The sequence below is a fragment of the Saccopteryx bilineata genome, chromosome 1 (assembly GCF_036850765.1).
Source record: "Saccopteryx bilineata isolate mSacBil1 chromosome 1, mSacBil1_pri_phased_curated, whole genome shotgun sequence".
Taxonomy (NCBI): domain Eukaryota; kingdom Metazoa; phylum Chordata; class Mammalia; order Chiroptera; family Emballonuridae; genus Saccopteryx; species Saccopteryx bilineata.
In genome coordinates this window covers 354,506,800-354,532,991 of record NC_089490.1, presented here as the reverse complement: position 1 = coordinate 354,532,991, position 26,192 = coordinate 354,506,800, and the positions used below count along the sequence as shown (strand labels likewise).

Below are 26,192 nucleotides of genomic sequence, written 5' to 3'. Positions count from 1 at the left end.
CTGTGCACACACCAGGAGGTGTCCCAGTGTGTGACCGCATCTGCCTGTGTAGGTGCATACCTGGATATATACAAATGTGCGCAACCGTGTAAGAGGTGGGCGTGCTTGTGTGCCGGTGAGTATACAGTGTGTGTGGAAGGATTCCTTGGGGGATTTGATGAGGTCAAATCACCTAAGGACAAAGTGGTGCCAGTTCCATCTCCTCCTGACAGCAGTAGCAGCCCTTCTGGCTGAAATAATCATTGACCTGAAATGTCACTTCAGTTCATCCAAACGATGTGTGTCTCTGTGGGGGAGCCAGCCGGAGAGTGGCAGGAAGTCCACGATCAGATACCCCACCACCCACCTCGGCCACAACCCCTAAGGATTCTGCATATTTAAACTGACAGCATACTACCTACTTGCCATCTGGGAAGGCCTCACCTAATATGCACGGGCTGCTCTGCACTCAGAGTGGCCCGATTGTGATCTGGGACTGTGCACAAAACAGCTTATTTGCCAAAACCTCAGCTGCCACCACACAGGAGAAAACGCTCCTCAACAGACATGGTTCTAAGTCAGACTTCAGTCTCTAAAGCTGACACCTGCCTAACAGCATACAGCTGAGGAAGATCCCCTGAGGGCACGGCCAGGACCAGAGGACAGAGAACCAGCCTCTCGACACAAGCTGACCACCTGCCTAACAGCATACAGCTGAGGGAGACACCCTGCGGGCACGGCCAGGACCAGAGGACAGAGAGCCAGCCTCTCGACACTCAAGCTGGCAAGGACGGCAAATGTCTTATTACAGAAGCATGTGCCACAGGCTGGAGGGCAGCAGCGGGGCTTCTGAAGAAAGGGGAAGGTACTGCGAACAAGATGCCAAGGCCCTGCCAGGTCTGAGAGCTACATCCTTCCACCTGTCTCTCCACCTGCGGTCACGACCTTGTCTGGACACATGAGGGCAAAGCACCTGCTCACACACTGCCTTCCAAGGGCCAGTCCCGACCACCACTGTCCACCACCGTCTGCAGGCTGGGCGCTGTGTGCTCACACATGACCTCTGGGATACCGATGCCACTGCAGTCTGGGCTCTGTGACACCTGGCTGACTGGAGCAACGGGCCTGAAACCCAACTGTGCTCTGCCTGCCAAGCTCCGTGCCTGGGCCTGCACGGGGCAGCCTGCCATCTCAGCCGTGAGCTAACAGCCCAGCCACAGGAGCCCGTGTCGCCTCCACAGCACAGTGCTGGCTCCCGGTCCCGCAGCAGGAGAGGCCGTCTCATGGCTTCCTGGCATGACGTAAGCCACCTGCACTTTCACAGGGCAGGGCCAGGGGCAGTCGGCTGGGTCCCCAGGCACTGGGCTTGGCAGAGCAGGAAAAATATGACTTCCATAGTGCATGGGTCATTTAGTAAAGGGGTCATCCAGCTGAGAGTTAAGCTCATATTAGCAAAGCCACCTCCGGAACTGCTGGGTCACAGTGGCTGCCGACTGACAGAAATGGTTCCAGCATGGCGACCTCCCTGCCCAGCGCCCCCTCATGTCCTTATCCAGGCACAGGGGCAGGGGGTGTTTTCCGATCACAGGTCACTGCCATGGATTTTCCACCCGTCACACCGAGGGGTAAAGGCTGCTTTCCACAAAAACAGTCCTCCCTCTTCCTCTGTCCCTACTGCCACTCCCTCGTGGGGGATAATGGCAGACTGCGGGCTTTAATAACACAGGTCCCCAGGTAAGATTACAGGTCGGGCAGACTTAACCACCGGCCTTCAGAGAAGAATACAAGGACTGGGCTTCAAAAAGAATTCCAGAAACTCGAATGTCCCAGAAGTGCCTCCAGAGCGGCCCGCCCACCACCTCAGCACCACCGCCATGGCGGAGCGGCGGGCAGAGGGCAGCACCACCGCCATGGCGGAGCGGCGGGCAGAGGGCAGCACCACCGCCATGGCGGAGCGGCGGGCAGAGGGCAGCACCACCGCCATGGCGGAGCGGCGGGCAGAGGGCAGCACCACCGCCATGGCGGAGCGGCGGGAAGAGGGCAGCACCACCGCCATGGCGGAGTGGCGGGCAGAGTGCAGCCCCGGGCCGGGGGGCGGCGGGGGTGGTGAAGCAGCCTGCGCCCAGTGAGCAAGAGCGTGCAGACTGAGCGAGACCATCCAGGCCGGCAGAAACCCCCCCAGAGGAGGAGGCTCCAGGCATGGGCACGGTAGTAGGGTAAAGCGGGTTGGGGTAGAGCAGGGTTTCTAGGAGCAGCAGAAGTCCTAGTGGGCCGCAGTCAGCTAGAAGGGACGAGCTTGTCCTGGCTGCTGGCTTCTGCCTGACACCGATGTGTCTGACACCACATCTGTCCCTGGCGACTAACAGCAGAAGCGTGTGGTGGAGTACAATGATGACAAACGACAAGGGCTGTCTCCAGGGAGAGCAGAACCCAAGCTCCTGTCACCTCCGTGGCAGGGCCAGCCCCCTCCCCACCAGATGGCCCTGCCCTCTCATCTCCCACTCCACACCCTGCCCAGGTGTCCTCCTTTCTCCGCAGCACACCCGCGCCTCTTTCTGACAGGCACTATTCTAGGCCGCATTAAACGATAACCATGAGAGGAGACAGTAATGGCTTTTTAATGACTCGGGCTCCAATTATGGAATCTCTGCCAAGCCCAGGCTGCCAGCTGCAACCCCGCCAGGAGGCTCGGACGAGAGACAGGGCCCTGACAGATGGGGCTTCCGGCTGACCCTGGTGGCTCCTTCACTGCAGTCACCTCCTGCTGGGGGCCAAGCCAGGGAGGCCAGGAAAGTACCCTGAATCTGGCTCCTGAGGGTCAAAACCAGTCTGCTGTGTCCATCAATCCATCGAATCTGCCCAGTGGCCCCTTCAGCTCCGAGAGAGACAGTCCCTCCACTTCCCCTGAAGCCGGACAGCTGAGGAGGGAACCACGGTTGGCAACAAATGACGGCAGGAGCACTGCTCCCATGGGCTGCAAAAGCCAGACACAGCCAACACACTTGGGAAACTGGCTCCCTTCCCTTCTTAGACCCGCCCTACATGCTCCGGCTAATCTGCCTGAGCTGACCAGGGGCCTGGGGGCTAGGCCAAGCTAGGGACAGGCCCACTCTCCATGCCCACTCTCACCCCCTTCCTGCCCTCAGCCACAGTGGAAGCTTCCCCTGCTTGACCCCGGAAGAGGGCCCTGGGCTGTCAGGGGAGGAAAGACCACCCAGGGTGCCTGGCTACAACCCTGTGCCCCATGCCGGACACCCTGCCCTTCCCCCAGCACATCCGGCTTCCAATGCCGAGTGCAGCGATGTTCAATGTTTTTCATCTCATGGCACATAAACTAATTACTAAAACGCTGTGGCACACAAATATATTTTCTGTCGATCTGACAAAAAGTATAATTTTGATTATTTATACCAGACGGCTCTTGTTTGTGTTGGCATTTTTTTTTATTTGACAATCTAAGGGAAAAGAAGTCAGTGCCCCTGACTAAATAGTCAGATACTGTGTGTTTTAAAAATTCTTGAGACACACTGTGCATTCTGGGAACACTGAGGGGAGGGAGGACGTTAAGGGGGCAGCTCCAGAAGGGAGAGGTCCACGCTGCTCGCCAAGAGTTCCAGCCCCCTGCGATGAGTCGTCTCTACTCCAGCCACTGGCTCACAACCTCACCCTGCTATGGACACTCAGCCCTGACCTGGTAGTTCAGAACTTCTAGGGAAGATGCCCTAGACCAGGCATCCCCAAACTACGGTCCCTGGGCCGCATGCAGCCCCCTGAGGCCATTTATCCGGCCCCCCACCGCACTTCCAGAAGGGCCACCTCTTTCATTGGTGGTCAGTGAGAGGAGCTGAGAGGAGCACTGTATGTGGCAACCCTCCAACGGTCTGAGGGACAGTGAACTGGCCCTCTGTGTAAAAAGTTTGGGGACCCCTGCAATCCCCCACCTCCCCTCCCTCCTTCCCTCCCTATCTCTCTCTATCTCTCTCTCTCTCAGCAAATGCCGCAGGTGATTCTAATGCTCGGCCATGTAAAGGAGGACCATGAGCCACAGCTGGTCATCTCCCAAGAACAATAAAGAATTTGGGGAGTTGCTGGAAGTGTGCAAATGCACCCTTATGTTCAGATGGGGTAAGAAATGGTAGTCTACATATCAGTGAGTCAACGCAGGCCATAGGTAAGACCATGGAATGGGTTAGTTCAGTGGTCAGCAAACCGCAGTTCACAAGCCACATGCAGTTCTTTGGCCCCTTGAGTGCGGCTCTTTGGCCAGCTTAGGAGTACCCTAATTACGTTAATAACAATGTACCTACCTATATAGTTTAAGTTTTAAAAATTTGGCTCTCAAAAGAAATTTCAATCGTACTATTGATATTTGGCTCTGTTGACTAATGAGTTTGCCAACCACTGGAACCATTAGTTCAACAGCTGGACAGGAGGTTTGAATAGCTAGAATACAAGTGACCATCAGGATCAAGCCCAGGTTTCCAGCCAAGTCAGGGCACACATCCTTACATCTCTCGGTAAAAAATGGGAAGACAGTACAGCCAGGCATCCACACGGAATCGCAGGGACCACCACCCGATGATAACCTGGGGACAAGAAGAGGCAATGGAAGTGGCACATTGGTCCAATTAGACAAACAGTCAAAGGTTTCTGGGCCATGCTAGAATCAAGGGGGTTCTAGCATCTCGCTTCTCTTGGTTAGCATCTTTATCAGACGAGATCGGGCGCGTTCAGGGTGGTATGGCCGTAGACGCCTTGTTAGCATCTTTATCAATGATCTGAGGACAAGGCAGGCCTCTTAGGTGACACAAAGTTGAAGAAGTAATAAACTCTTGCTAAGACAACAGAAATTCAGAAGACCTTGAAAAGCTAGCAAAGGAGATGACAAATGGAAACCTAAAAGGAGAAGGTCAATTCTCATGTGGGTCGTCTTGCCCACAGAGGCAGGATGGGGCATGACATCAGCCCGAGGAGAGACGTACGGTTTTGTTTACAGAGGCCTGGAGGTTACTGGTGAGTGAGTCAAGGCCACCCCATGAGACAGGGAGAGCTCAAGGCCTGTGACAGAATCAGGGGTCCAGAGTGAAGAAATAAAAGCCTCGCTCTGCTCAGTGCTGGTCAGGCCACACCTGGGCACCACATGCAGCTTCAGGACCCGGGCTGGAAGAGGGCAGAGACCAGGAGGCGGGCATCCACAGGATCCTGGTCCCTGAATTAGCTCTGTCGGCCTTGTGTTTCCTCTGCTCCTTGCACCCTGGGCAGCAGCAGGAAACACCCCCAGGGGGTTGGGGAAGGAGTGGAGAGTAGTCACCATGGATCCAGCACAGGCTCTGCTCTGCTCCTGTCACCAGGTGAGGCAGTGGGCCATAGCATCTGGGGTCTGAGGCTCCACCAAAGGCCAGTAGTTTTGCTTCATCAGTAATCATTCAGCTCCCCGGAAAGCAGAGAAAGGAAGAGGCAAGGAGTCCTAATAAAGTCAAGAGGAGGGGAACCCAGAGACATGCATAGGGAAGACCTTTCTAATGATCGCAGCAGGCGCCTGATGAAAGGCTATCTGCAGAGAGGCACAGGGGGCATTCACACAGGACTCCATGGCCTGCAAGGACACTTCCAGCCTGAGATCCTCACTCTGTGACCTAGAGACTCCATTCTGTGACCCCACCATGAAGGGAGTGTACTAAATCCCTCAGGTGTGCAGAGAACTCAGGTGGGGCCAGGAAAGCCAGGAAGTCCTAAAAGCTACCTGGGATGCTACTTTGATTCAAACTAGGGGCATCTTTTCAGTGCTGGGTCATGCTAGGCACACAGCCAAGCACCAGATGAGGTCCCTGCTCTCCAGAAGTTCGTGGCCTGGTGAGAGACACCAGGCAAAGCCACAGGACCACGAAGACAACACAGAGGACAGGGCCAGCCATCCCTCCCACCCAGCACGGTCCTTCCTGACTCTCAGTGCTCCACCTACAATTCATAAAAGGTTGTAAGGTCCTGAACTAGGGGCATTTAACACTCCTCAAGAACACAGATGAAGAGAAAATGGCAGAAATGAGATTAATTGTAATAATAGGAAATAATATGTAAAGGCAAATCATTCCAGTTGAATTTTATAAACAAAATGGCTTCCTTCTAAGTCAGAATGTGAGATTAATTCATGATCATTATAAATTGAGCCACAATTACCCTTAAGATCATCAGCAACTGTCATCACTTCAAAGAAAATGAGCCAGGCCCAGGAAGCGCAGGCGCAACTGTCACAAAGGTGGTGGAACCCCCACCAGCAGAGCTAACAAGAAATCGACCAACCTCGTGCCCCCAAACGAAATGACACATTCCAGTTGACATGCTGCGACATTAGGAGAACCTCATGCCAAAGCACATGCACACGTGCCTACCCCCCATATCTACAAGTAAACTGCCTTGCTTCTCTTGTGCCCCAGTTTTCTCTGTGATCAGACAGGCACGTGGCTGTCACTGCAATCCCAGTTAATGCACAAGGCAAGGTGCAACTCCTCCTCTGGACCCAGGTCTCCTCATTCCGGAAGCCTACACCCCAAGTCCGGTGCTTTCTCGGGTTCACTGCACACTCAGGAAGACCCCAGCAAGGCAGGAGAGACTCTGGCGACTTTTAGTACATCCTGCCCCCAGCTATATAGCTAGCAACCCTCCCTGCCACAGAGCAAGACGGCAGGGACAGCAAGGCAAGGACACATGGGTGTCGAGCTGCTCCTCGGGGCTAGGTTTCCAACGTGCCAGGATTCTGTACTCAAGGTAGACTGTGAGCCCAAGAAAGGAGTAGGGGCAGGGGTTGGGCCTGGTCTGGGCAAGTGTCGAATCACACCCTGCACAATGCCAGTGCCCTGAGCACTCACTAGTAGACAGAGCCATTTGCCAAAGACAACCCCACATTCATAGGGCCCATTTTCCAGAGGGCAGGCTTAAGACTTCCCAGTTTGAGGCAGGCTTTTTCTAAGACCCATGCAATCACTCTACAACTTGCTTTGGTCCTTTGCTCCTGGCAGTGGCTTCCTTAAACCATCAGCCAGCCTGGCTCCCAGTTTGCCAGACACTAAACACATCACCATATCCACAGCCATAAGCACTGCCCTTTCCCTTCCTCCTAAGTTATTGTAGGGCCACCACCCTGTCACTGGACCCCCATGTAGGTACTTCCACAGTACCAGAGGTCACACAGCTCACAGGCACTATGGAGGCACCTCTGCTGAGTGGCAAGAAAAGGTCAATGGTGGCTCTGGCCGGTTGGCTCAGTGGTAGAGCGTCGGCCTGGCGTGCAGGAGTCCTGGGTTCGATTTCCGGCCAGGGCACACAGGAGAAGCGCCCGTCTGCTTCTCCACCCCTCCCCCTCTCCTTCCTCTCTCTCTCTCTCTCTCTTCCCCTCCCGCAGCCAAGGCTCCATTGGAGCAAAGTTGGCCCGGGCACTGAGGATGGCTCCATGGCCTCTGCCTCAGGCCCTAGAATGGCCCTGGGTGCAATAGAGCATCGCCCCCTGGTGGGCATGCCGGGTGGATCACGGTCGGGCGCATGCGGGAGTCTGACTGCCTCCCTGTTTCCAACTTCAGAAAAATACAAAAAAAAAAAGAAAGAAAAGGTCAGTGGTACTTATGGGCTGCACTGTCTTCTAGAAGGTCAGCCCACATGTGTCAGGCAAGCAAGGATGCTCCAGAAACCACCTGAGCCCCCAGCCTAGATGCCCTGTGCAGAGAAGCAGGTCTTTTGAGTCAGTCCATCCCCCCTCTATCTCCCTGGCCTATGTGAGACTCTGAGGCGTGATCACATCTATCTGCAGGAAACCCTACGTGATTGTGTGTGCACATGTATTAGAGGGAGGGCCACCCACAAGTTCTAACCTGGAAAGCCATGAGGTCCCCAAAGGCACTGAGATTAGAAACAACAATTCTCAAGAGAAACCCTGAATCCCCAGGCCAGTGAAAGGTGATTGTTTGCAGAAGGAGCTCCTCTAACAAAGCCTCAGGCAGTTTCAGCTGGTTTCCATTTTAGATGCTGTCTGGACTAACAGAAGAGCTCTGTCAGAATTATTTTCTATCAGTGACTGGAATCAGGTCCCTTCCCAAGAACAGGCTGTGTTACAAGGCCGATCCTGAAGGTCTGTTTCTACCACCCACAGGCACCTGAGTTCGCAAGAACATAGTAGACCCTAGCAGTCCAGGACCCTTTTTACACACATGCCTCAGAGATCTAGAGACAACCCTGCAGCCTATGGCAACCAAGGAGCCAATGAGGGGCCAAGACTCTGGCGCTGCCATGGCAATGGGCTCCCTCCGGGTGATAATGGAGAGAATTGGGTAAAGTGGAGGGGGGAACCATCTACACCTATGTGAAGTCCCAGAGACCCTTCTGGCATGCCAACTTCATACAGGTGGGGAAGGCCCAGCTGTCATTGAGACAGACCACAGTGGCTGGTTGTGCTTTCCTGAGTGTTCCTGGGTTCTTCAGTGTTCTTGAGCATGTAAAGGCAGTTCTCTGTATTGTGAGGTGGTGTGTGACCTGTTAGCAAGTGGATTTTTGAGTCTCTAAAAGGTATGAGTAGTGCCCTGGCCGGTTGGCTCAGCGGTAGAGCGTCGGCCTAGCGTGCGGAGGACCCAGGTTCAATTCCCGGCCAGGGCACACAGGAGAAGCGCCCATTTGCTTCTCCACCCCTCCGCCGTGCTTTCCTCTCTGTCTCTCTCTTCCCCTCCCGCAGCCAAGGCTCCATTGGAGCAGAGATGGCCCGGGTGCTGGGGATGGCTCTGTGGCCTCTGCCTCAGGCGCTAGAGTGGCTCTGGTCGCAACATGGCGACGCCCAAGATGGGCAGAGCATCGCCCCCTGGTGGGCAGAGCGTCGCCCCTGGTGGGCGTGCCGGGTGGATCCCGGTTGGGCGCATGTGGGAGTCTGTCTGACTGTCTCTCCCTGTTTCCAGCTTCAGAAAAATGAAAAAAAAACAAAACAAAAAACAAACAAACAAAAAAAAAACCCCACAAATAAAAGGTATGAGTAGTGCTGGAGTGGGAAGCAGATGTCAGGTACTCTCCAAATACAGGATATGCAGGCTCAGAGATACGTACCACTACAACTGTGTGAGCATGCATGCATGCATATGTGGAAAGAAGCATGATGCTAGCATATATGAACCGCCTGTGCACTTGGTTCGGAGTAACTATCTTCAGGGATTCACACTTTGAGTGTGTGAAGGGACCAGCAGGTGCATCTCTGGCCCAGTGTTCCAATGTACTGTAGATGTGTGCCTGCACATGTATGAGTGTGCGTACAAAGCTGTAACTTAGCTATACTGGGGAGTGCTGGGCCTAGGAGGGGGCTCACAGCAATGTGTGTGCTCTCCCCAAAAGGCCACATGGACCTGGCCAGACCCAATAAAGCCCATGCAGGCCCCAAGCACTGGCCCCTTCCAGCAACCCTGGAGGATAAAGAATGGAGCAGGGCAGGCGGGTTCAGTCCGCCAGGGTCCCCAAAGTTGGGGTGTGAAGGAACCGGCGCCTCCAACCTCCGCTCCCGATTATGGGCTAGATAGGGAGGGTATCCACACCCCGGCCCAGTGACCACAGCCAGCCCCAAGCCCGGCGCCTTCGACCCTGCCCGATGCCTTCAGCGGTGTTTGGAGGTGGGCCGCGCCCCCGAGTCGGAAAAAAGGTGGGGGCCGGCGCCCGCGTACCTGTATGGAATCCAGTCGGAATGCGGCTTGGAAGTCATGTCTCTCGGGGACGGAGCGGCAGCTGCAACTCTGGAGGCCGGGGCCCGCGGGGGCCGGCGCGGGGACCCTGCTCAGCTCCCGGGCCGCCCCGGGCCGCATCCTCCCGGACCGGGACGCTGGGCCCCGCCGAGGCCCGAGCCGCGCGCCAGGGCCCTGGCCGCAGGTTCGGCGAGCGGCTGCCGGCGCACCGCGGTTCGATGGGAGAAGCGGTCGAGAGTGCGGGGCAGCAGCGGGAGGGCGGGTGGCGTGCACGCGCGTGGAAGCGGGAGAGACGGACCGGCCGCCCTGCGAGGCTAAAGGGGTTCGGCCCGCGCTGAGGGTCGGAGCGCCGCGCGGCTGCGGCGCCCGCCCCTCCTCCCTCGCCCCGCCCCGCCCCGGCGGAGACCCCACCCCTAGGCCGGCCAGACGTCCCAAACATCCCAGCCCCCTTCCCGTAACCGCCGCGATCCAGGCTCATCACACGTGACTGCGCCGGCACTCGCGCCCACCTGGGGTGCGCCCTGTCTCTGGGCGTGTGCCCCGACCTCCGAGCTTTAGTTCCTTCCTCTGTGAAACAGGGATGATTCTCACACCTCCCTACCTATCTCCACTGAGGGATGGGAAACCGCTGTTCAGACTGGGGGCGGGGAGGGGAGAAGTAAGGGGTGGGGTACGGTTGGAGGATGATGCCAGCAGAGACCTAAAGAGGTCCCGGGGAACCTTCAAATCAGCAAGGAGGAGGCTCCTAGTCGCTTTCCGCCCCCCGCCCCCCCAGTTCTCACTTTACCCCAGGAAACCTCTTCGGTTTTAGTAGAGGAGGTGTTTGCTTACAGCGGAGGAGTCCTTCCTGCCTAAGCTACAGCAGACAAGGAAAGGACATTTATTGTCTACTGCATTCCTGGCCTTTCTAAAGTTTTATTAATCTCTACAATAGCCTTGATAGGCAAGTACTTATCTCCAATTCCCAGAAAATAAAACCTTAAAAATGCTAAGATGCCCAAGGACAAAGCTAGGAAGGAGAAGCGATGGAGATGAAATACAACCCTTTTTAGAGGGCACACTTTAAAAGGGGCAAAAACCTCCCAACAAAGATCATCTTAATGTCTTTAGAGTTTAAGAACTTTCGAGGTAAGAACTCGAAAGAGTTCTGAGGAGGTCCTGGCTGTGACCAGTACCAACTTTAAAACAGGGTGTTGAGGTGGAGAGCAAAGAATCCACAGAGGGGCTGGGGAATCAGGGCGGTAAGGGACGGGTCTGCAGAGGGGCAGACTCCCGGTGAGGGGGCATCCTGGTGTGGACTCTGGCCTCGGCGGCAGCACCACCACCACCACCCCACTCCCCCCCCCCCCCCCCCCCCCCCCCGCCATGCCAAAAGCTCATCTGGTGCTAACCGGGTTGTCACTGCTGCGCCACCGGGTGGGAGAAAGTGTGAGGACAGCTAGCTGGGCTGAGGGAGGGCCCTATTGTGCTGCCCTGAGTCCACGGCCAGGGCTCTCCACCCAGAACTCTCCCAGCTTTCAGCCTTGCTTTTAACAATAATAACCAAGATATTTGGAGCATTTACTGAGTAGCAGGAGCTGTGTTAGGTGTATGTATATACTATAACTTATTTCATCCTCACAACCTCCCTAAGAGGTTAGGTGCTATTGTTATACACATTTCACAGCAGAAGAAACAGGTACAGAAAAGGCAAAGATCTTGCTCAAAGTCACACAGCTGGTCAGTGTGTGAAGCTAGGATTCACACACAAGTGGTCTGGGTCCAGAGTCTTAGCCCTTAGCCTCCTTCCTGACTTCCACATTCCTGCATTGCACATGCACACACACATGCATGCACGCACGTGCACACACACAGACACACAGCCTGTCTCTCCAGACTTCAGGAGCACAGGACAGGCCAGATCCATCTCTGTCTGGCACAGCATCCACACTTTCTGAAGGCTGTGACCTCTGTTTATTTATCAATCTTCAAGAGCCATCACTATCACTGAGGACACAGAGCAGACAAATCACACTGCAGTGGGGTGCACGGGCAGAAAGTTGGGCTGTTGCTTGCCTGCTAGGACACCTGGTCTGGGCCTCTATTTTTATCCCATGGGACCCCCAGGAAGGGCAACAGAAAGGGACTGGTCTCTGCCTTAGAGGCCAAGGCAGCATGGAAAAGCACTACCTTAGGGCCTCTGTCCTCCAGGATCCCTGGACAGTGCTCTGCAAAGACAAGGGGCCAGCCCCACCCTCTAGACCCCCCCTCCTAAAGCTGCAGCCAGCCGCTGACTGGAGCCTAGACGACTTCCCATTCAAAAATGTGAGGGTACTCTTCCTGTTTATTTCTCAAATTATCTGACACCTTACAGCAATCAAAATCAAGTTGGAAAGTCTCAGGAGCCTGAAGTAATTGAATCTATTAAAGAGACACTTTAGGTCTGTCCTAAGGGAGCAAAATCTAGAGGTAGAGTGAGGTGCAGAAATAAGAGGGTTCTCCATGTCTCTCTTCTTGTGTGGGAGCCAGTGGGACTGTATGCCAGTGTGTGCATGAGTGTGTGTGTGTGTGTGTGTGTGTGTGTGAAGTGGCCCTGCAGTCTGACTGGGTCAAGAACATGTGTTGAGTGGTGTGTTAATGTGTGTGCATGGAGAGCACTGAAGTGTGTGCTTCTGTGAATTTTAAGGAGTATGTGGCCATTCACTCAGAATTGGCAATGGGTTTTCCTGCTCAAATGGCTTCCCAGCTTGACATTTTAAGTGTATGCCCTTGGCTTCCATCAAAAAGCCATTTCAAAAGCCATGTGAGAACTACTGTACTAGACCATGCTTAAAATACAGCTGTGCTATACAGTGACCCTTGAAGAAAGCCCTAAGCTTTTCGAATTTAGCCCTAGGAACAAGGTTACCTCTACTGAAATGCTCCACACAGCAGAACGAACACACCCTCCTCACCACCTGTCCAAATCCTGCAAGGATGAAATATATGCCATGAATTTATATTCTCCTCATTGCATCTGAGGCATTTTCAAACATGGCCATGGGCTGTGAGGGGATGAAGGAAGGCATGTGAACTGAAGCAGCCTGAGAGAGACTGTCACACATGCCACCCCAGCTGGAGGAGCCCAGTGCAAGCACCCCTCGGCAAGACTAGTTTACCCAAGGAAGAACATTTGGCATTTTGGCACCTTGCTATTTCCATGTGGAGTCTTAAATTTTCTCCTCCTAATTTAACACTTTTGTTGAGTCTGGGCCATCATTAGTTAACTTTGGAAGTAAAAGGATATGAATAATAAATGTGTTTCTATTCAGACTGGGCACCAAGTCCCAAGGTGTCCTGCCTAGTAGCTTGGCACTGCGTACTTACAATCTGAGGAAGGCATTCTAATCAGTCAAACATTGACTAGACCTGACTGGGCTCAAAGTTCCATGTAAGGCTTTGGCAGGTGTCAGACTCAGTCCTGCAGTCTCAGGAAGCTGTCAGTCTGGCAGGAGAGACCGGAAGCACCAAGGTATTGGTGTTACAATACAGGTGTACGAGTGCTGGGGACGAGGGACACAGAAGAGGGGCAGACAATGGTACCAAAGGGAGGGAAGTCAGGTTAGGACAAACCCTTCCTGAAAATGAAAATGGATGACAGTTGAATTGGGCCTTGAAGGATAAGTAGGATTTTGATAGACTGATAAGAAAGGAAGAGGGAAGCTTAATAGTTACCAAGATTCTATGACAGGCCAGGTGCTGTGCTGGGCTATCTGCCCAAAGGGAATTTCACACAGAGAGGGTAACATGAGCAGAGCCATGGGGATATGAGTCTATGTGACCAATGTGCTTGATAACTATGGTGCAAGCCAGTGGCATCAGGTAGGTGAGTTGTTTTGGTGTGACAGGAGATGGGCCTAGAAAGTTAAGGTAGGGCCAGATCGTTTTGTACCCTGAACACCAACCAGGCTAGCGAGTTTGGGTTTTATTCTTTAGCAAACTGGAAACCACTAAAGGGTTTTAAATCAAGAGTAACCTGCCCAGCCTGACCAGGCAGTGGCGCAGTGGATAAAGCATTGGACTGGGACGCAGAGGTCCCAGCTTTGAAACCCCGAGGTCACTGGCTTGAATGTGGGATCATAGACACGACCCCACGGTCGCTGGCTTGAGCTCAAAGGTCACTGGCTTGAAGCCCAAAGTCCCTGGCTTGAGCAAAGGATCACTGGCTCTGCTATAGCCCCCCAGTCAAGGTACGTATGAGAAAGCAATCAATGAACAACTAAGGTGCCACAACAAAGAATTGATTTCTCATCTATTTCTCTTCCTGTCTGTCCCTCTCTTTGTCTCTGTCTCTCTCTCTCTCTCTCTCTCTCACACACAAGAGTAACCTGCCCAGATGTACATTTTAGAAAGATAGGATTAAGAGCAAACTGGAGGAAAGAGGAGACAATATCAGAGGTATTAAAAATGGCTAGGGGGAGTCCAGGGCAGAGATAAATGAGCTGGGCCCTAAACCAGAGCCCACTCAGTACCTTTTCAAACATGTTGGGCAGCCCTGGCCAGATAGCTTAGTTACTGACAGCGTCATCCCAAAGCACAGAGGTTGCCAGTTTGATCCCCAGTGAGGGCACATACAGGAACAGATCCATGTTCCTGTATCTCTCTCTTTCCCCTTTCCTCATTAAAATCAATAAATAAAATTTTTTTTAAAAAAGCTGTTGGGCTGACATCATGGCAATATGGTAGCATAAGTGTGGGTGACCAGACAATTTGAATAATTGCAGAATATACAAGGACCTGTTATATGTATAATATATATATATTACACATATTATATCATATATATATGATACACAGTTTGCCCTGTTATACATGATGAAAGGACGATAATACATACTTACTGATATCTTTGAAAAATATAGGGTAACCACTAGTAGAAATAATAATATGTTCCAAATCACTGCAGACTATAATAAATAAAAATCTCCACACCCCCAAAAACCAAGCATAGTCTAAAGGAAACATAAAACCCGTACGGCAGAGAACAAGGTGCTAGAGATGAAGCCAGATGTGATGGTGATGAAGTGAATGCAAATGCAGAGCCGATGAGATTGGCTCAGTCATGACTGTTACTTGCTGAGTACAAGCTCCATGCCAGGCATGCCTCTGCCAGTTTCACAAAGCAAGTATGGGCCCAACATGATGGAACTGAACTCTTCAGTTGAGGCTCCAAGTTAATAGATATCACATTCCAAAATGAGGTGGGATAACACCAAATGGGACCCAGAAATGAGGCAGTGAAACCCTGGGTCTGTCCCATTAGCTGGAACCCACCTCTAGTGTAGCATCCACCAGGTACAAGAACAAACGTCGGAGACTTTCAGGAATATAGATGTAACTTTATTGGCCAGTTTTACCTGCGCAGGGGCAAATTCCCGAGGTGTCCAGAGACACCGTGCTCACAAGGAGCTACAGATAGGAATCGCACCTAGCGCTCACAGCTAAATCTTTTTATAAGCTAAGCAAGTAAGCCTAATACAGAAGCAGATGTGGCGGTAACCTATTTGCTAAGGGGGCTGCACATAGCATAGCAACAGGGGCTGGGGTCTAGCTCATTGGCGAATTCCAAACCTAAACTTCTGATAAGGGTCTTTTAACCAATAGAATGCAAACGTTTGTCTCTTTTTCCTTTTCTTTTTTTCTTCTCTCTCAGCTTCCCAGAGTCCCTATCTGTCTCTGCTTCTTGAACGACCTTGGGCATGTTACTCCTAACAGAACAGGAGCAGGACCTACCTGTAACCCTTAAGTTCCCTGTTCCATTAGTGCCTTGCTTATTTTCTGATCTTCTCTTGGTCCTTACATCTAGTACATAAAAAATGTAAGAGGCTGAAGAAAGGGTTGTTAGAAGTTTAAGAGGAATTTTAGAGAGAGTCCTCAAGGACCAGTGAGCCCCAAGAGGTGAAAGAAAGGTGCTCAAAGGAGGCCCTTAGGAAAGCTTAATAGGGGCCCTGGCCGGTTGGCTCAGCGGTAGAGCGTCGGCCTAGCGTGCGGAGGACCTGGGTTTGATTCCTGGCCAGGGCACACAGGAGAAGCGCCCATTTGCTTCTCCACCCCTCCGCCGCGCTTTCCTCTCTGTCTCTCTCTTCCCCTCCCGCAGCCAAGGCTCCATTGGAGCAAAGATGGCCCAGGCGCTGGGGATGGCTCTGTGGCCTCTGCCTCAGGCGCTAGAGTGGCTCTGGTCTCAACATGGCGACACCCAGGATGGGCAGAGCATCACCCCCTGGTGGGCAGAGCGTCGCCCCATGGTGGGTGTGCCGGGTGGATCCCGGTTGGGCGCATGCGGGAGTCTGTCTGACTGTCTCTCCCTGTTTCCAGCTTCAGAAAAATGGGAAAAAAAAAAAAAAAAAAGAAAGAAAGCTTAATAGGTAACCACAAGGTCTTGGGGCCACATTGCACAGGCAACTGATTCACGCCTGGCAAATCCAAAAAGTGGGTGGCAGCTGGCTGCCCTGGTGGCCAGAAGGGTGCTGCTGCTTCAGGGTCAGCCTGTGCTCCTAGGTTTGTGGGGCAAAGGACACCTGATCACTTCCTGTGGACCAAGGGAGTTCCGGCATGAAGACCAGATGTGACTGTCATAGAGCCTTGCCAAAAGGTGCTATGGTGGGGGAAGGTGACACTGGGGGATGGGATCAGTCCAGGTTTTCCAGGGCCTGAGAAAGGAACCATAGTGTCATATGAAGCTATGGGGAGAGACAGCATTCAGATCAAAGGAGCTGTACTTAGATTTTCTCCAAGAACCCACAGAAGCATGTCAATGAGAGAAAGGCCCAAGAGTGTGACACCAGCTTATCAGAGTATCAGTCGGGGAAGAACGCTCCTGCCCCTCTCTCTCCTCTTCCTCCACTGGCCTTCACCTTGGAAAGGGTCAGGACTGCAAGCTCAACCCTTTCCTGCAGGCAGCTGGGTGGCAGCAGACTGTGATGGGAAAGAGGAGTTTGAGTCACTGATGCCTAAAGAGTTTTAATTACAGTGGATAGGACATATCAATTTACCTCTGGTTATCTGGAATGTCCAGGAAAGCCATGGAACTTACCTCAATTTCATCTACATTGAGGGGGAAAAACAGCCCCATAGAATAAAATTAAGCAGATAGGACATATCAATTACTGATGGAATGACCTTTGGTTATCTGGAAATGCCCAGATATCTCAATTTCATCTACATTTAGGGGGGGAAACAGCCCCATAGAATAAAATTAAAGAGACCGTGGGAGACAAAAATAAGGCTTGCTTTGATGATTACATAGCATGAGTCATACCTCTTCAATCGAGTGGTTACACATGGCTTCTCTCATTTAATCCTCACAACAACACCGTGAGGTAGGTACTATTATTATCCCAATTTTACAGATGATGAACAGGAAGTTGCATAACCTGCTTGAAGTCATACAAAATGTGCGAGTTCAAATTGAGGCCTGGCCTGTGGTGGCGCAGTGGATAAAGCATCAATCTGGAATTTTGAGGTCACTGGTTCGAAACCCTGGGCTTGCCTGCCTGGTCAAGGTACATATGGGCTGCTTCCTGCTCCTCTCCCCCTTCTTTCTCTTTCCCTCTCTCTCTCTCTCCCTCCCTCCCTCCTCTCTAAAATGAATAAATAAAATCTTAAAAAATAAAAAAAAGTTCCAATTGAAACCCAGGCTGTAGAGAGTTCTGGAAACCCACAGGCTTAGATGCTGTTCTCTAGAGAAAGCCACATGATGACAGCCATAGCCCTTTGCCTCAGTAATTTCTGTTCATCTAGCCAAAGAAAATAGCTAATGAAGTCAAAAGTTTACGTATACAGAGATAATTATCACAGCTTTATTTCTAATGGGGGAAATTGGCAGGAGTGGGGGTTACAAAATGTCTATCAATTGGGACTTGGTTAAGTAACTAATTCTATGTTCACAAGATGGATCATTAAGCATCCTTCGTGGGGAATTTAAGGACAGGGGTACTGGGTTTATGAGATGGGAAACAACATTGTAGGGAAGTGTAAAGTTCTACAAAGAAGCTCCTTGCACTGCTATGTATATGAGCAGCCCCATAAAAAGTTTGCTAAGGGTGAGAAAAACGCAATCCGGTACTATCAGCGCAGCGACCCTTGGGGCCGTGTCCCCCTTCCAGGTGGTTCCTCCTTCGGGCCCTCAGGCTTCGTCTTAACTCCAGCTTTGGGCTCCTGACATCTCCTAGTGACCACTAAACAGCACCCACAATTGGGGACCAACCACCACATTTGGGGAGACAGGCAGTAAATACTGTTGGTGCACAAAAGATTTGGTAAATAAATAAATATGATTTTAAAAGCCAAGCAGTGGGCCCTGGTTGGTTGGCTCAGTGGTAGAGCGTCGGCCTGGTGTGCAGGAGTCCCGGGTTCGATTCCCGGTCAGGGCACACAGGAGAAGCACCCATCTGCTTCTCCACCCCTCCCCCTCTCCTTCCTCTCTGTCTCTCTCTTCCCCTCCCGCAGCGAGGCTCCATTGGAGCAAAGATGGCCCAGGCGCTGGGGATGGCTCTGTGGCCTCTGCCTCAGGCGCTAGAATGGCTCTGGATGCAACAGAGCGACGCCCCAGAGGGGCAGAACATCGCCCCCTGGTGGGCATGCCGGGTGGATCCCGGTCGGGCGCATGCGGGAGTCTGTCTGACTGCCTCCCCGTTTCCAGCTTTGGAAAAATGAAAACAAAAACAAACAAACAAAAAAAACTGGAAAGTTGATTCTATATTAAAAAAAAAAAAAAAAAAGCCAAGCAATGGACATATCCTTAGTCGCCTAGTGTAGCATGATATATGACCATGATGGCAGCCAGGTAGGTACACTCGAATGTATGTGAAAATAAAGAAAAAAAAAGTCTGCAATTTTGAGCCAGGCAATTCATCTTGGAAGAGGGAAGGGAAGTACGGGGAGGCGAGCCAAACCTTAATACCGGCCCCTCTCACATTGTGCCAGCTCCACTTGGAGGATCTCCTGAGTGTATCCTGCTCAGAGGGCCCAGCTGCAGACGGGGAGGCCAGAGCTGAGGCACAGTGGCCCAGTCCTGCGGAAGCTTCCATTGTCCAGACAAATCCTCCTGCCCACTTCCCCACAGGGTTTCTAAGCCTGTCTCTCCTAGGAGCAGAGTCTGAAGTTATAAATAGGAAAGGCCTCCGGGCCTGTGCTCAGCCTGCAGGAGGCGTTTGGTTTACTGGCATTATTCGATATTTGCAGATAAGCAACAAGGAATTAAGCTGATCAGGAAGAGAGGGAGAGAGCTCTCATTTGTTCATAATGCAGGATTTACCCAGCAGAGCCCTCTCCTTTGTCAAACAGAGAGCCATTGCCTTTACACCCTGCAGCAAAGAACATTTTATTTTGTAACCTTTCTGAAAAGCCTATGAGTTTGCATTTTTGACCTTCTTTTTTTCCCCTCATCTAAGAAAACCATGGTTCTTTAAAATAAAACATGCATTTTAAACAATCCTACTCTGAATTCACAAAGGCAAGCTTTCTAGCAAGAGGAATCTCAGACCCTGAAATACAATTTAAATTATTGGCAAAATGTATTACCCCTCCCCTCTGAAATCATCTTTTCGCTACATGCTCCCCCCTGCCCTTTGTTGCTAATGGTTCATAAATATAAAACTCTAAGGCCACCAGATCACTAAAGAAGTAATGTCCCAAAAGGAGGCAAAATGAGGTGCTGTGGGATTAGAGTCAAGCTGTTTTCCTCTCTGGTTTCATTTTCCCCTCTCTGCAATGGGGATAAAAGTCCCAAGACCCATACAGGCAGCAGGTATAGAGGCAAGGACACCAGACCCAGATTTTAGTCCTGACCTTATTGCTAATATGCTGCATGACCTTGAGTAAGTATGTTGTCTCTCTATGCCCCATGAAAATCAGCAGGTGGGACAGTCTCAAAGGCTACCTTCCAGCACTGAATGTCTGTGACATTTTGACTCTTTACAGCAGGGCTGTTAGGAGACTAAAGAAAATGATTATAGCATGCACAACCTTGAAACAAGGGTAAAAGTCTTGCATTTTATAGAGGAAACGCGCAGCGATGAAAACATGCGAGGCTAAGGAGAGCTGAATTCTTGTCCTCTTTGGGATGCTAACTCACCGGGTGGCCAGGGACCACTCACCAGTCTCGCCTCAGTTTCCTCATCTGTAGAGTGGGAACAAAGCATGTGTTGCCCACTGCACAGGGCGTGTGAGGCTGAACTGAGAAAAAGAACGTGAGCCTGAGATGCTGCATCAAAAATCCAAAGTACCACAGAGATGTGACAACGTTTAGTAATTAGAGCTCCCACTTATCAAGCCCTCGAGTAGGGCTGGCACTGTGCTGAGCGTTACATGATTTATCTCACTGACTGCTCACAGCAACCCTGAGCTGTTATCCAGAGGGAAGCTTAAGTGCTATGGGTGGTCACAACAGCAAGGACGGACTCAGCCTCCACCAAGGCCTGTGCACAGGGGCCTGGGCCCATGTCAGATGAGAACAAGAACAGGCAGTCCCAGTGGCTGCCCTGCCTGGACTCTGGCAGGGAGGAAAGGGGCCCTGAGTAGGCTATGTACAGCCCCCTTTTAGACTTCGCTGGGTGACACCACACTGAGGGCTGGTAGGGCTGGGGGCAGGATCTACCTCTGCCTTCTTCCACCTCCATGCTGCTCTGGACCTCTCCACCTGATTCCAGTCCTCATCACAGCCCACCTTCCTGCCCGGTCTTCTCTGCAGGCACCGCCCTCCCTGCCCCTTCCTGATCCTGTCAGCCTTGGGCTAGCAGGGAGTGGGTGTGTTAGGGTTAGGGGCTTCGCTCAGTGAAACGAGGCCCCAAATTCAGACCCAGACATTGCAGGCCAGATGGCCTGCACCAGCCTTCATACTTGTTGGGACTTCTGAGGTCTCCCTGGAGACGGGCAACCTGCATCGGCCCTCGGAATGGACTTTTGAGGCCTCCGTTCCCCAGCAGACAGGGCCCTGGGAGGTGCTGTGTGTTCCTTTAGCTCAGGTTCCTCTCTACTCTACCCTGCCTCTCAAGCACCTGCTCCAAAATGTCCTAGATCTATTGGGTCCCAGCTCCTTGTGCTCACACCTCAGCCCGCCTGGATTTCAGGAGCTCCCAGGAACTACCCATTTCTCTGGCTCAACCCAACCATTTTTAACCTTTCCCCATCGCACCTCTTATCTCTGATACAATGCAGTATCCACCCATGTTCCCCACCAGGGCTGGCGACCAGACACTTGCTGATGTCACTGCCTAATGTCATCACTTGATCGAAAGAAGTGTTCGTATCTTGGATGTCAGGAAAACTAAGCTCTAGGCTCAAGTCCCTGGCCTTCTACACGACCTCAGATAAATCTGTTTTCTTGGCCTCAGTGACTCAATTTATGAGATGAGGGTGTTGGATTAATGTCTAAGGCCCCCAATATCACTTCACTAGAGTTCCATTATCTAGGGTCCTGTCTGACAGTTTACATGAAAAGGTCACCCATGTCTCACCTCCCACCCCAACTGTCCCAGGGGAGCTGAGTAGAGAACACCCAGACCAGGCTTACCTTGCTCTCACACCCCCATGCAAAAGGTATGATGAGCAGAGACACATCCCTTCGCCAGTCACGCACCCGACGGGAGGTACAGTGCGCCCTGGAAAGTGGGTCTGAATTCCCTCCCTCCCTCCCCATGAAAACGAGTACAGGTGATAAACACATATGAACACTCCAATGGAAAAGTGAACAGACAAGTCTCAGAGAAACTCCAAATGGCCACAGATATGTGGAGAAAACAGTACCTTGAGATCTCTTCTTCCCTCCCCACCAATAGCCAGTCCATCACCAGGTCCAGTTAAAATTGAATCTTATTTATCTCATCAATCTGTCCACTTCTCACCATCTCCAGTGCCAATACCCTCATCCAAACTACATCATCTGAGACATGCCAGTGGACTCTAGAGCCAGATCGGAGGTTCACCCAGGCTCACGAGCTCCTTGCGTACCTGGGGACTTAACAGTTAATGCATGTAAGCCACTTCAAACAGGACCTGGCACTCAGGAAGAAGATGTATGAGTTAGCTGTTATATAATGATCTGCACCCCCTTCCCCTCTGGCCTCCCTGCAGTCTGTTCTCACATGGCAGCGAGAGTGATCTTTTCATAATGCAAATCAACCATTGCACCTGCTGCTTAAAATCCTTCTTTGCCTTCCCTTGTTCATAGACTACAATTTTTTTAAGTGTCTACAAAGCCAATTCAGCTTCTGCTCTCCAGCCACACTTATCTGCTTGCCGACAAGCCAAGGTCAGGCTCTCCTCACCTCTGCAGAGCGGGCTCCTTGGTCTGGAAGCGATTTCCTGCCCCTGCCCCTCCCAGACCCCTCCCAGACCCAGGCCCTACTGCTGAGCCAGAATTAGTGGTTCATGGGGATGGAGGCAGACCAACTACTTGTATTTTCCTTTTCTAAGTTCCTGAGGGCCACAGTGACAAACAGTCATTAATCTACTGTATTAGGAAGGTGGAGTCTTCATTTGCAATATTATTTCAAATGACATACTGTCCAGGGGTCCTGAGGAACCTTAAGGGATTCAATGAGAAAACCTTTAGAATCAGGAAGTTCAGTAAGGTCTCCCAATGAAAAGACAAAAAGAAAATAGTCAACAGCATTCATATTACTATTATAAAAGAATCCTTTACAGAATGAAGTGAAAAATCTACAAATGGCAAGATTATGTATGAAATGTTTTAAAATAATATGAAACTTATTTGTAATCCACAGGAAGAAAATTATAAAATATAATTGAGATTTATAAAAAGAACCTGAATAAATGGAGATTCTTAATGTATTCCTATATGATAAGAAGACTATTTTAAAGGTAGTAATTCTTGCCTTGGCCAGGTACTCAGCTGGTTAAGGCGTTTCCTGATATGCCAAGATGATGGGTTTGATACCAGTCAGGGCACACAGAAGAATCTAATGCATGCATAAATAAGTGGGACAACAAGTTGATGTTTCTCTCTTTAAAAAAAACAATAAATAAAAAATTTTTAAATGTATCAACCAATGAATGCACAAATAAGTGGAACAACAAATCAATGTTTCTCTCTCTTCCTCTCCCTCTAAAATCAACAAAAAATAAAAAAGTTAAAGATCATAATTCTTCTTAGATTTAATTTAGTTGAGAGCAAACTTCCAAGGGGAGTCTGATATTTGATAATGAAAGTGTTCCCTTTGGTGATGATCTAAGGGAGGCGGGCAAGCTCCAGGATGGTTCGTGAGTGTGGGTTCTATCGATAAGAAAACCAAAGTGACCACTCTGACCTGTGTCCATTAACGGTACTCCTACATTTTGGCTCACAAAGCAGTTGAACAAGTGATATTAATTAGGTGTCCACTTTGCACCTCAAGTGAGTGTTCTTGGGAGTATATAGGTTAATGAAAGGTCAGGTGCTGTTTCGGAGATAAATTCGGGAGAATGGGCAGTGAGAAGCAGGCTTTTGTACCAACGAAAAATATATAGGAGTGGAGAGAGACTCTATAGGAAGCTTTCTGGGAAGGTGGCAATGTCGCAGGGCACAGAGGTGTGCGGTCAGAGGGCACGTGAACTAGGCCTGCTCCCCAGACTCCCCATCCTACACAGAGAGCTGCCCGGGGGCTTCCGGTGCCAGGGAAAGCCACAGTCACTGAGCGGTGAGTCAGAAGCTACAACCATCATTACTCAGCATGGCTATGCCCTTCAGGCATTCTGCCCTATGTCCCAGGACTACAGAACAGGGTGCAGCAGTGTGTGTGTGTGTGGGGGGGGGCGGTCAGGGTGTTGGGAACATTTCAATCAATTAGCTTCTTTTCCATTTTCAGAGCCATGAGTTAAGAGTGTCTAATTGACCTGTGTCGATATACAAGATCAGAGCAGCCTGGGATAAACTATTTCCCAGCCCTTAATTCCTCTAGGTAACCCAGGTAAAGATTACCTAGAGAAAGAGAAAAAAAACAATAGGTAAGAAAAATGAAGAAGATTCTCATAATGACAGTGAATGAGAGGAGGACCAGACCCACCAGATGTTAAACTATTTAACACGACAACTGAAACAGTGTGGTGCTGGACAAAAACCTCACATGAACTTCAATGGAAGAAAATAAGCAACCCAGAAATATACCCCATTCTCTACAAGAATCTAATTTAAATGTTAGTCACAAAAGAATAAAAATACTAAATGGAAAATGAGAGTACAAAATTGTGATAATAAATGTGTAAAATAAAGTGTTCATGTGGTCATCTGTAAAGGGAGAAGAAAACATCCCAGAGATATGAGACCTGTGGCGATTTTCAGTTTAAGTAACCATGGTTACTACCATATGTATCTTATATAGAAAAAGAGCAAAGAAAAGAACACAGTTCAGCAGCAGAAAGTACCCTGAGGTAGAAGCCAGGGGTCTGAATTCTAGTCACAACTTCTTCCCGCTGTGGGACCTTGGGTTGGGTCTTTCTACTTCTGGGCCTCGGTCTATTTCAAAGATAATTAGTTGGCCCTGGCCGGTTGGCTCAGCGGTAGAGCGTCGGCCTAGCGTGCGGAGGACCCGGGTTCGATTCCCGGCCAGGGCACATAGGAGAAGCGCCCATTTGCTTCTCCACCCCTCCGCTGCGCCTTCCTCTCTGTCTCTCTCTTCCCCTCCCGCAGCCAAGGCTCCATTGGAGCAAAGATGGCCCGGGCGCTGGGGATGGCTCTGTGGCCTCTGCCCCAGGCGCTAGAGTGGCTCTGGTCGCAACATGGCGACACCCAGGAGGGTCGCAACATGGCGACGCCCAGGATGGGCAGAGCATCGCCCCCTGGTGGGCAGAGCGTCGCCCCCTGGTGGGCGTGCCGGGTGGATCCCGGTCGGGCGCATGCGGGAGTCTGTCTGTCTCTCCCTGTTTCCAGCTTCAGAAAAATGCAAAAAAAAAAAATAATAATAATAAAAAATAATTAGTTAATGCAGGGGACTTCTAGTGTCCCTTCCACTCAGCCATCCTGTGATGAGACTATCTGGGAATCAGTCCCCATTTCTGGTTTTAGCAGGATTAGAAGGAGAACAGAAAGACACTTGGAACTTTTCTACCCCAAATCTCCAAGTGACACTGTAGGCTGGCCCGAGTCATTTCAGTGGCCAGGAGTGCTCTGCTCCCAGCCCTATTATCACTGGGACCCAGAGATGAATAAGACACGGCACTTGAGGACACAGGCAGATGCAGACACAGCAAACGACAATGGCCGGAGTGAATCAGCTCGGCCAGACTGAAGGTGCAGAGCTGTGGGGACACAGGGTAGAGGGCAATAGAGTCTGGCCTGCGGTCAAGCCAAACTCGGCACCAGATATGACATTTGAGGCTGGATAAATGTTTATAAAGGTAGAGGGGGTGAGAGATACAGACACAGGAAGCAGGAGAGTGTTGGGGTGGGTGGTGTCCGTCAGGGAGTAAGTGGGGTCTGGGGTAGTTATTCGAGGTTAGGCTGAATATTTGATCTTGAATCTCTCCTTTTAAAAATAATTTTTCTTTATTTATTCATTTCAGGGAGTGGAGAGAGTGTTCTGGACCATAAATGGCAAAAAGCCACTGTAGATTCGAGGCTTAGCAAAAGGCTAAGTTCTCCCCACTTCACCTCCATATTGGCTATGATGCTGAGTATCTGCACCCACTTCACTTGCTTCCTTAAGTTGCTGGAAGCAATTTACATGCCCTTCCTCTTACTCTTTGTTCAGATGTTGGTTGATTTCACTTATGCATGGTGGGGGGATTCCTGTTTATGCCTTGGGAGAGCTCCTGCTTTAGTCTTGGATGTGTAACTTTGTATCAAGGACTTCCTTGATTTGCATATGGCTATATAATAAAGCAAACTGGGGCTATGACTCGGATATTGCCATCAGCATTTGAAGAGCCCTCCCGCTCCCATTTTTTCCTAATAAGTTTGTTTCCTTAATTCGTTGCGCTGGTCTGCAGCAAGTGCACCCAAACTGAAGACTTGAGTATGAGTACGAGGAAACTAAAACTGAAGGCAGGTGACGGAACTCCCGAAAGTGAAGTGCGCACAGTGAGTAAAGAAAGTTTTGGGGGAAAGTATAAGCGGGAGTAAAAGATTATGGGACAGATAGGGTAAAAAATAAGGGACCTTCTTGTAGAAATGTTTCCATATGAAGACAGATCAGTGTCTGAAGAGTATCAGGGTGCGCTGGAAACAGAGGGATGTAAATATGAGGATACCTTGGGAGGCTGAGGATGACTCGGGAGATAAAAAAAATCCGTGGCTCTGGCTGCCTTAGCGGCGGGACCTCTGCTGCCCTCAGCTCCTTCCTACGTTCAACTCTCTGTTCCTCCGTTCCCTTATCGGGCTGATTCTGGAGTCTATGGCTCAAAATATGAGAAATCCCCTCTCCAACAATCTATAAACCAGGCTCAAAATACAGGGGAAACAATAAATGGCTTTACCCATTTTCCTGTTGTAGAAAGACAGGATGATACAGGGAGACTAATGTGAGAACATGAACCTGTACCTTTTAGAACTCTGAAAGA

At 50.9% G+C, this 26,192-nt stretch overlaps 1 protein-coding gene across 11 annotated transcripts in view; it reads right to left on the bottom strand.

Moving 5' to 3' along the window:
• Positions 1–26,192, bottom strand: part of TUB (TUB bipartite transcription factor) — a 96,010-nt gene that overhangs the window by 17,191 nt on the left and 52,627 nt on the right. The window contains exon 1 of one of the 11 annotated variants that reach the window (XM_066250882.1): positions 9,663–10,013. The exons of the other annotated variants lie outside the window; for them this stretch is intronic. Coding sequence (XP_066106979.1) covers positions 9,663–9,700 — 38 coding nt within the window. The 5' untranslated portion in view covers positions 9,701–10,013. Of the gene's footprint in view, positions 1–9,662; positions 10,014–26,192 lie in introns of those variants that run through there. 11 annotated transcript variants of the gene reach the window in all.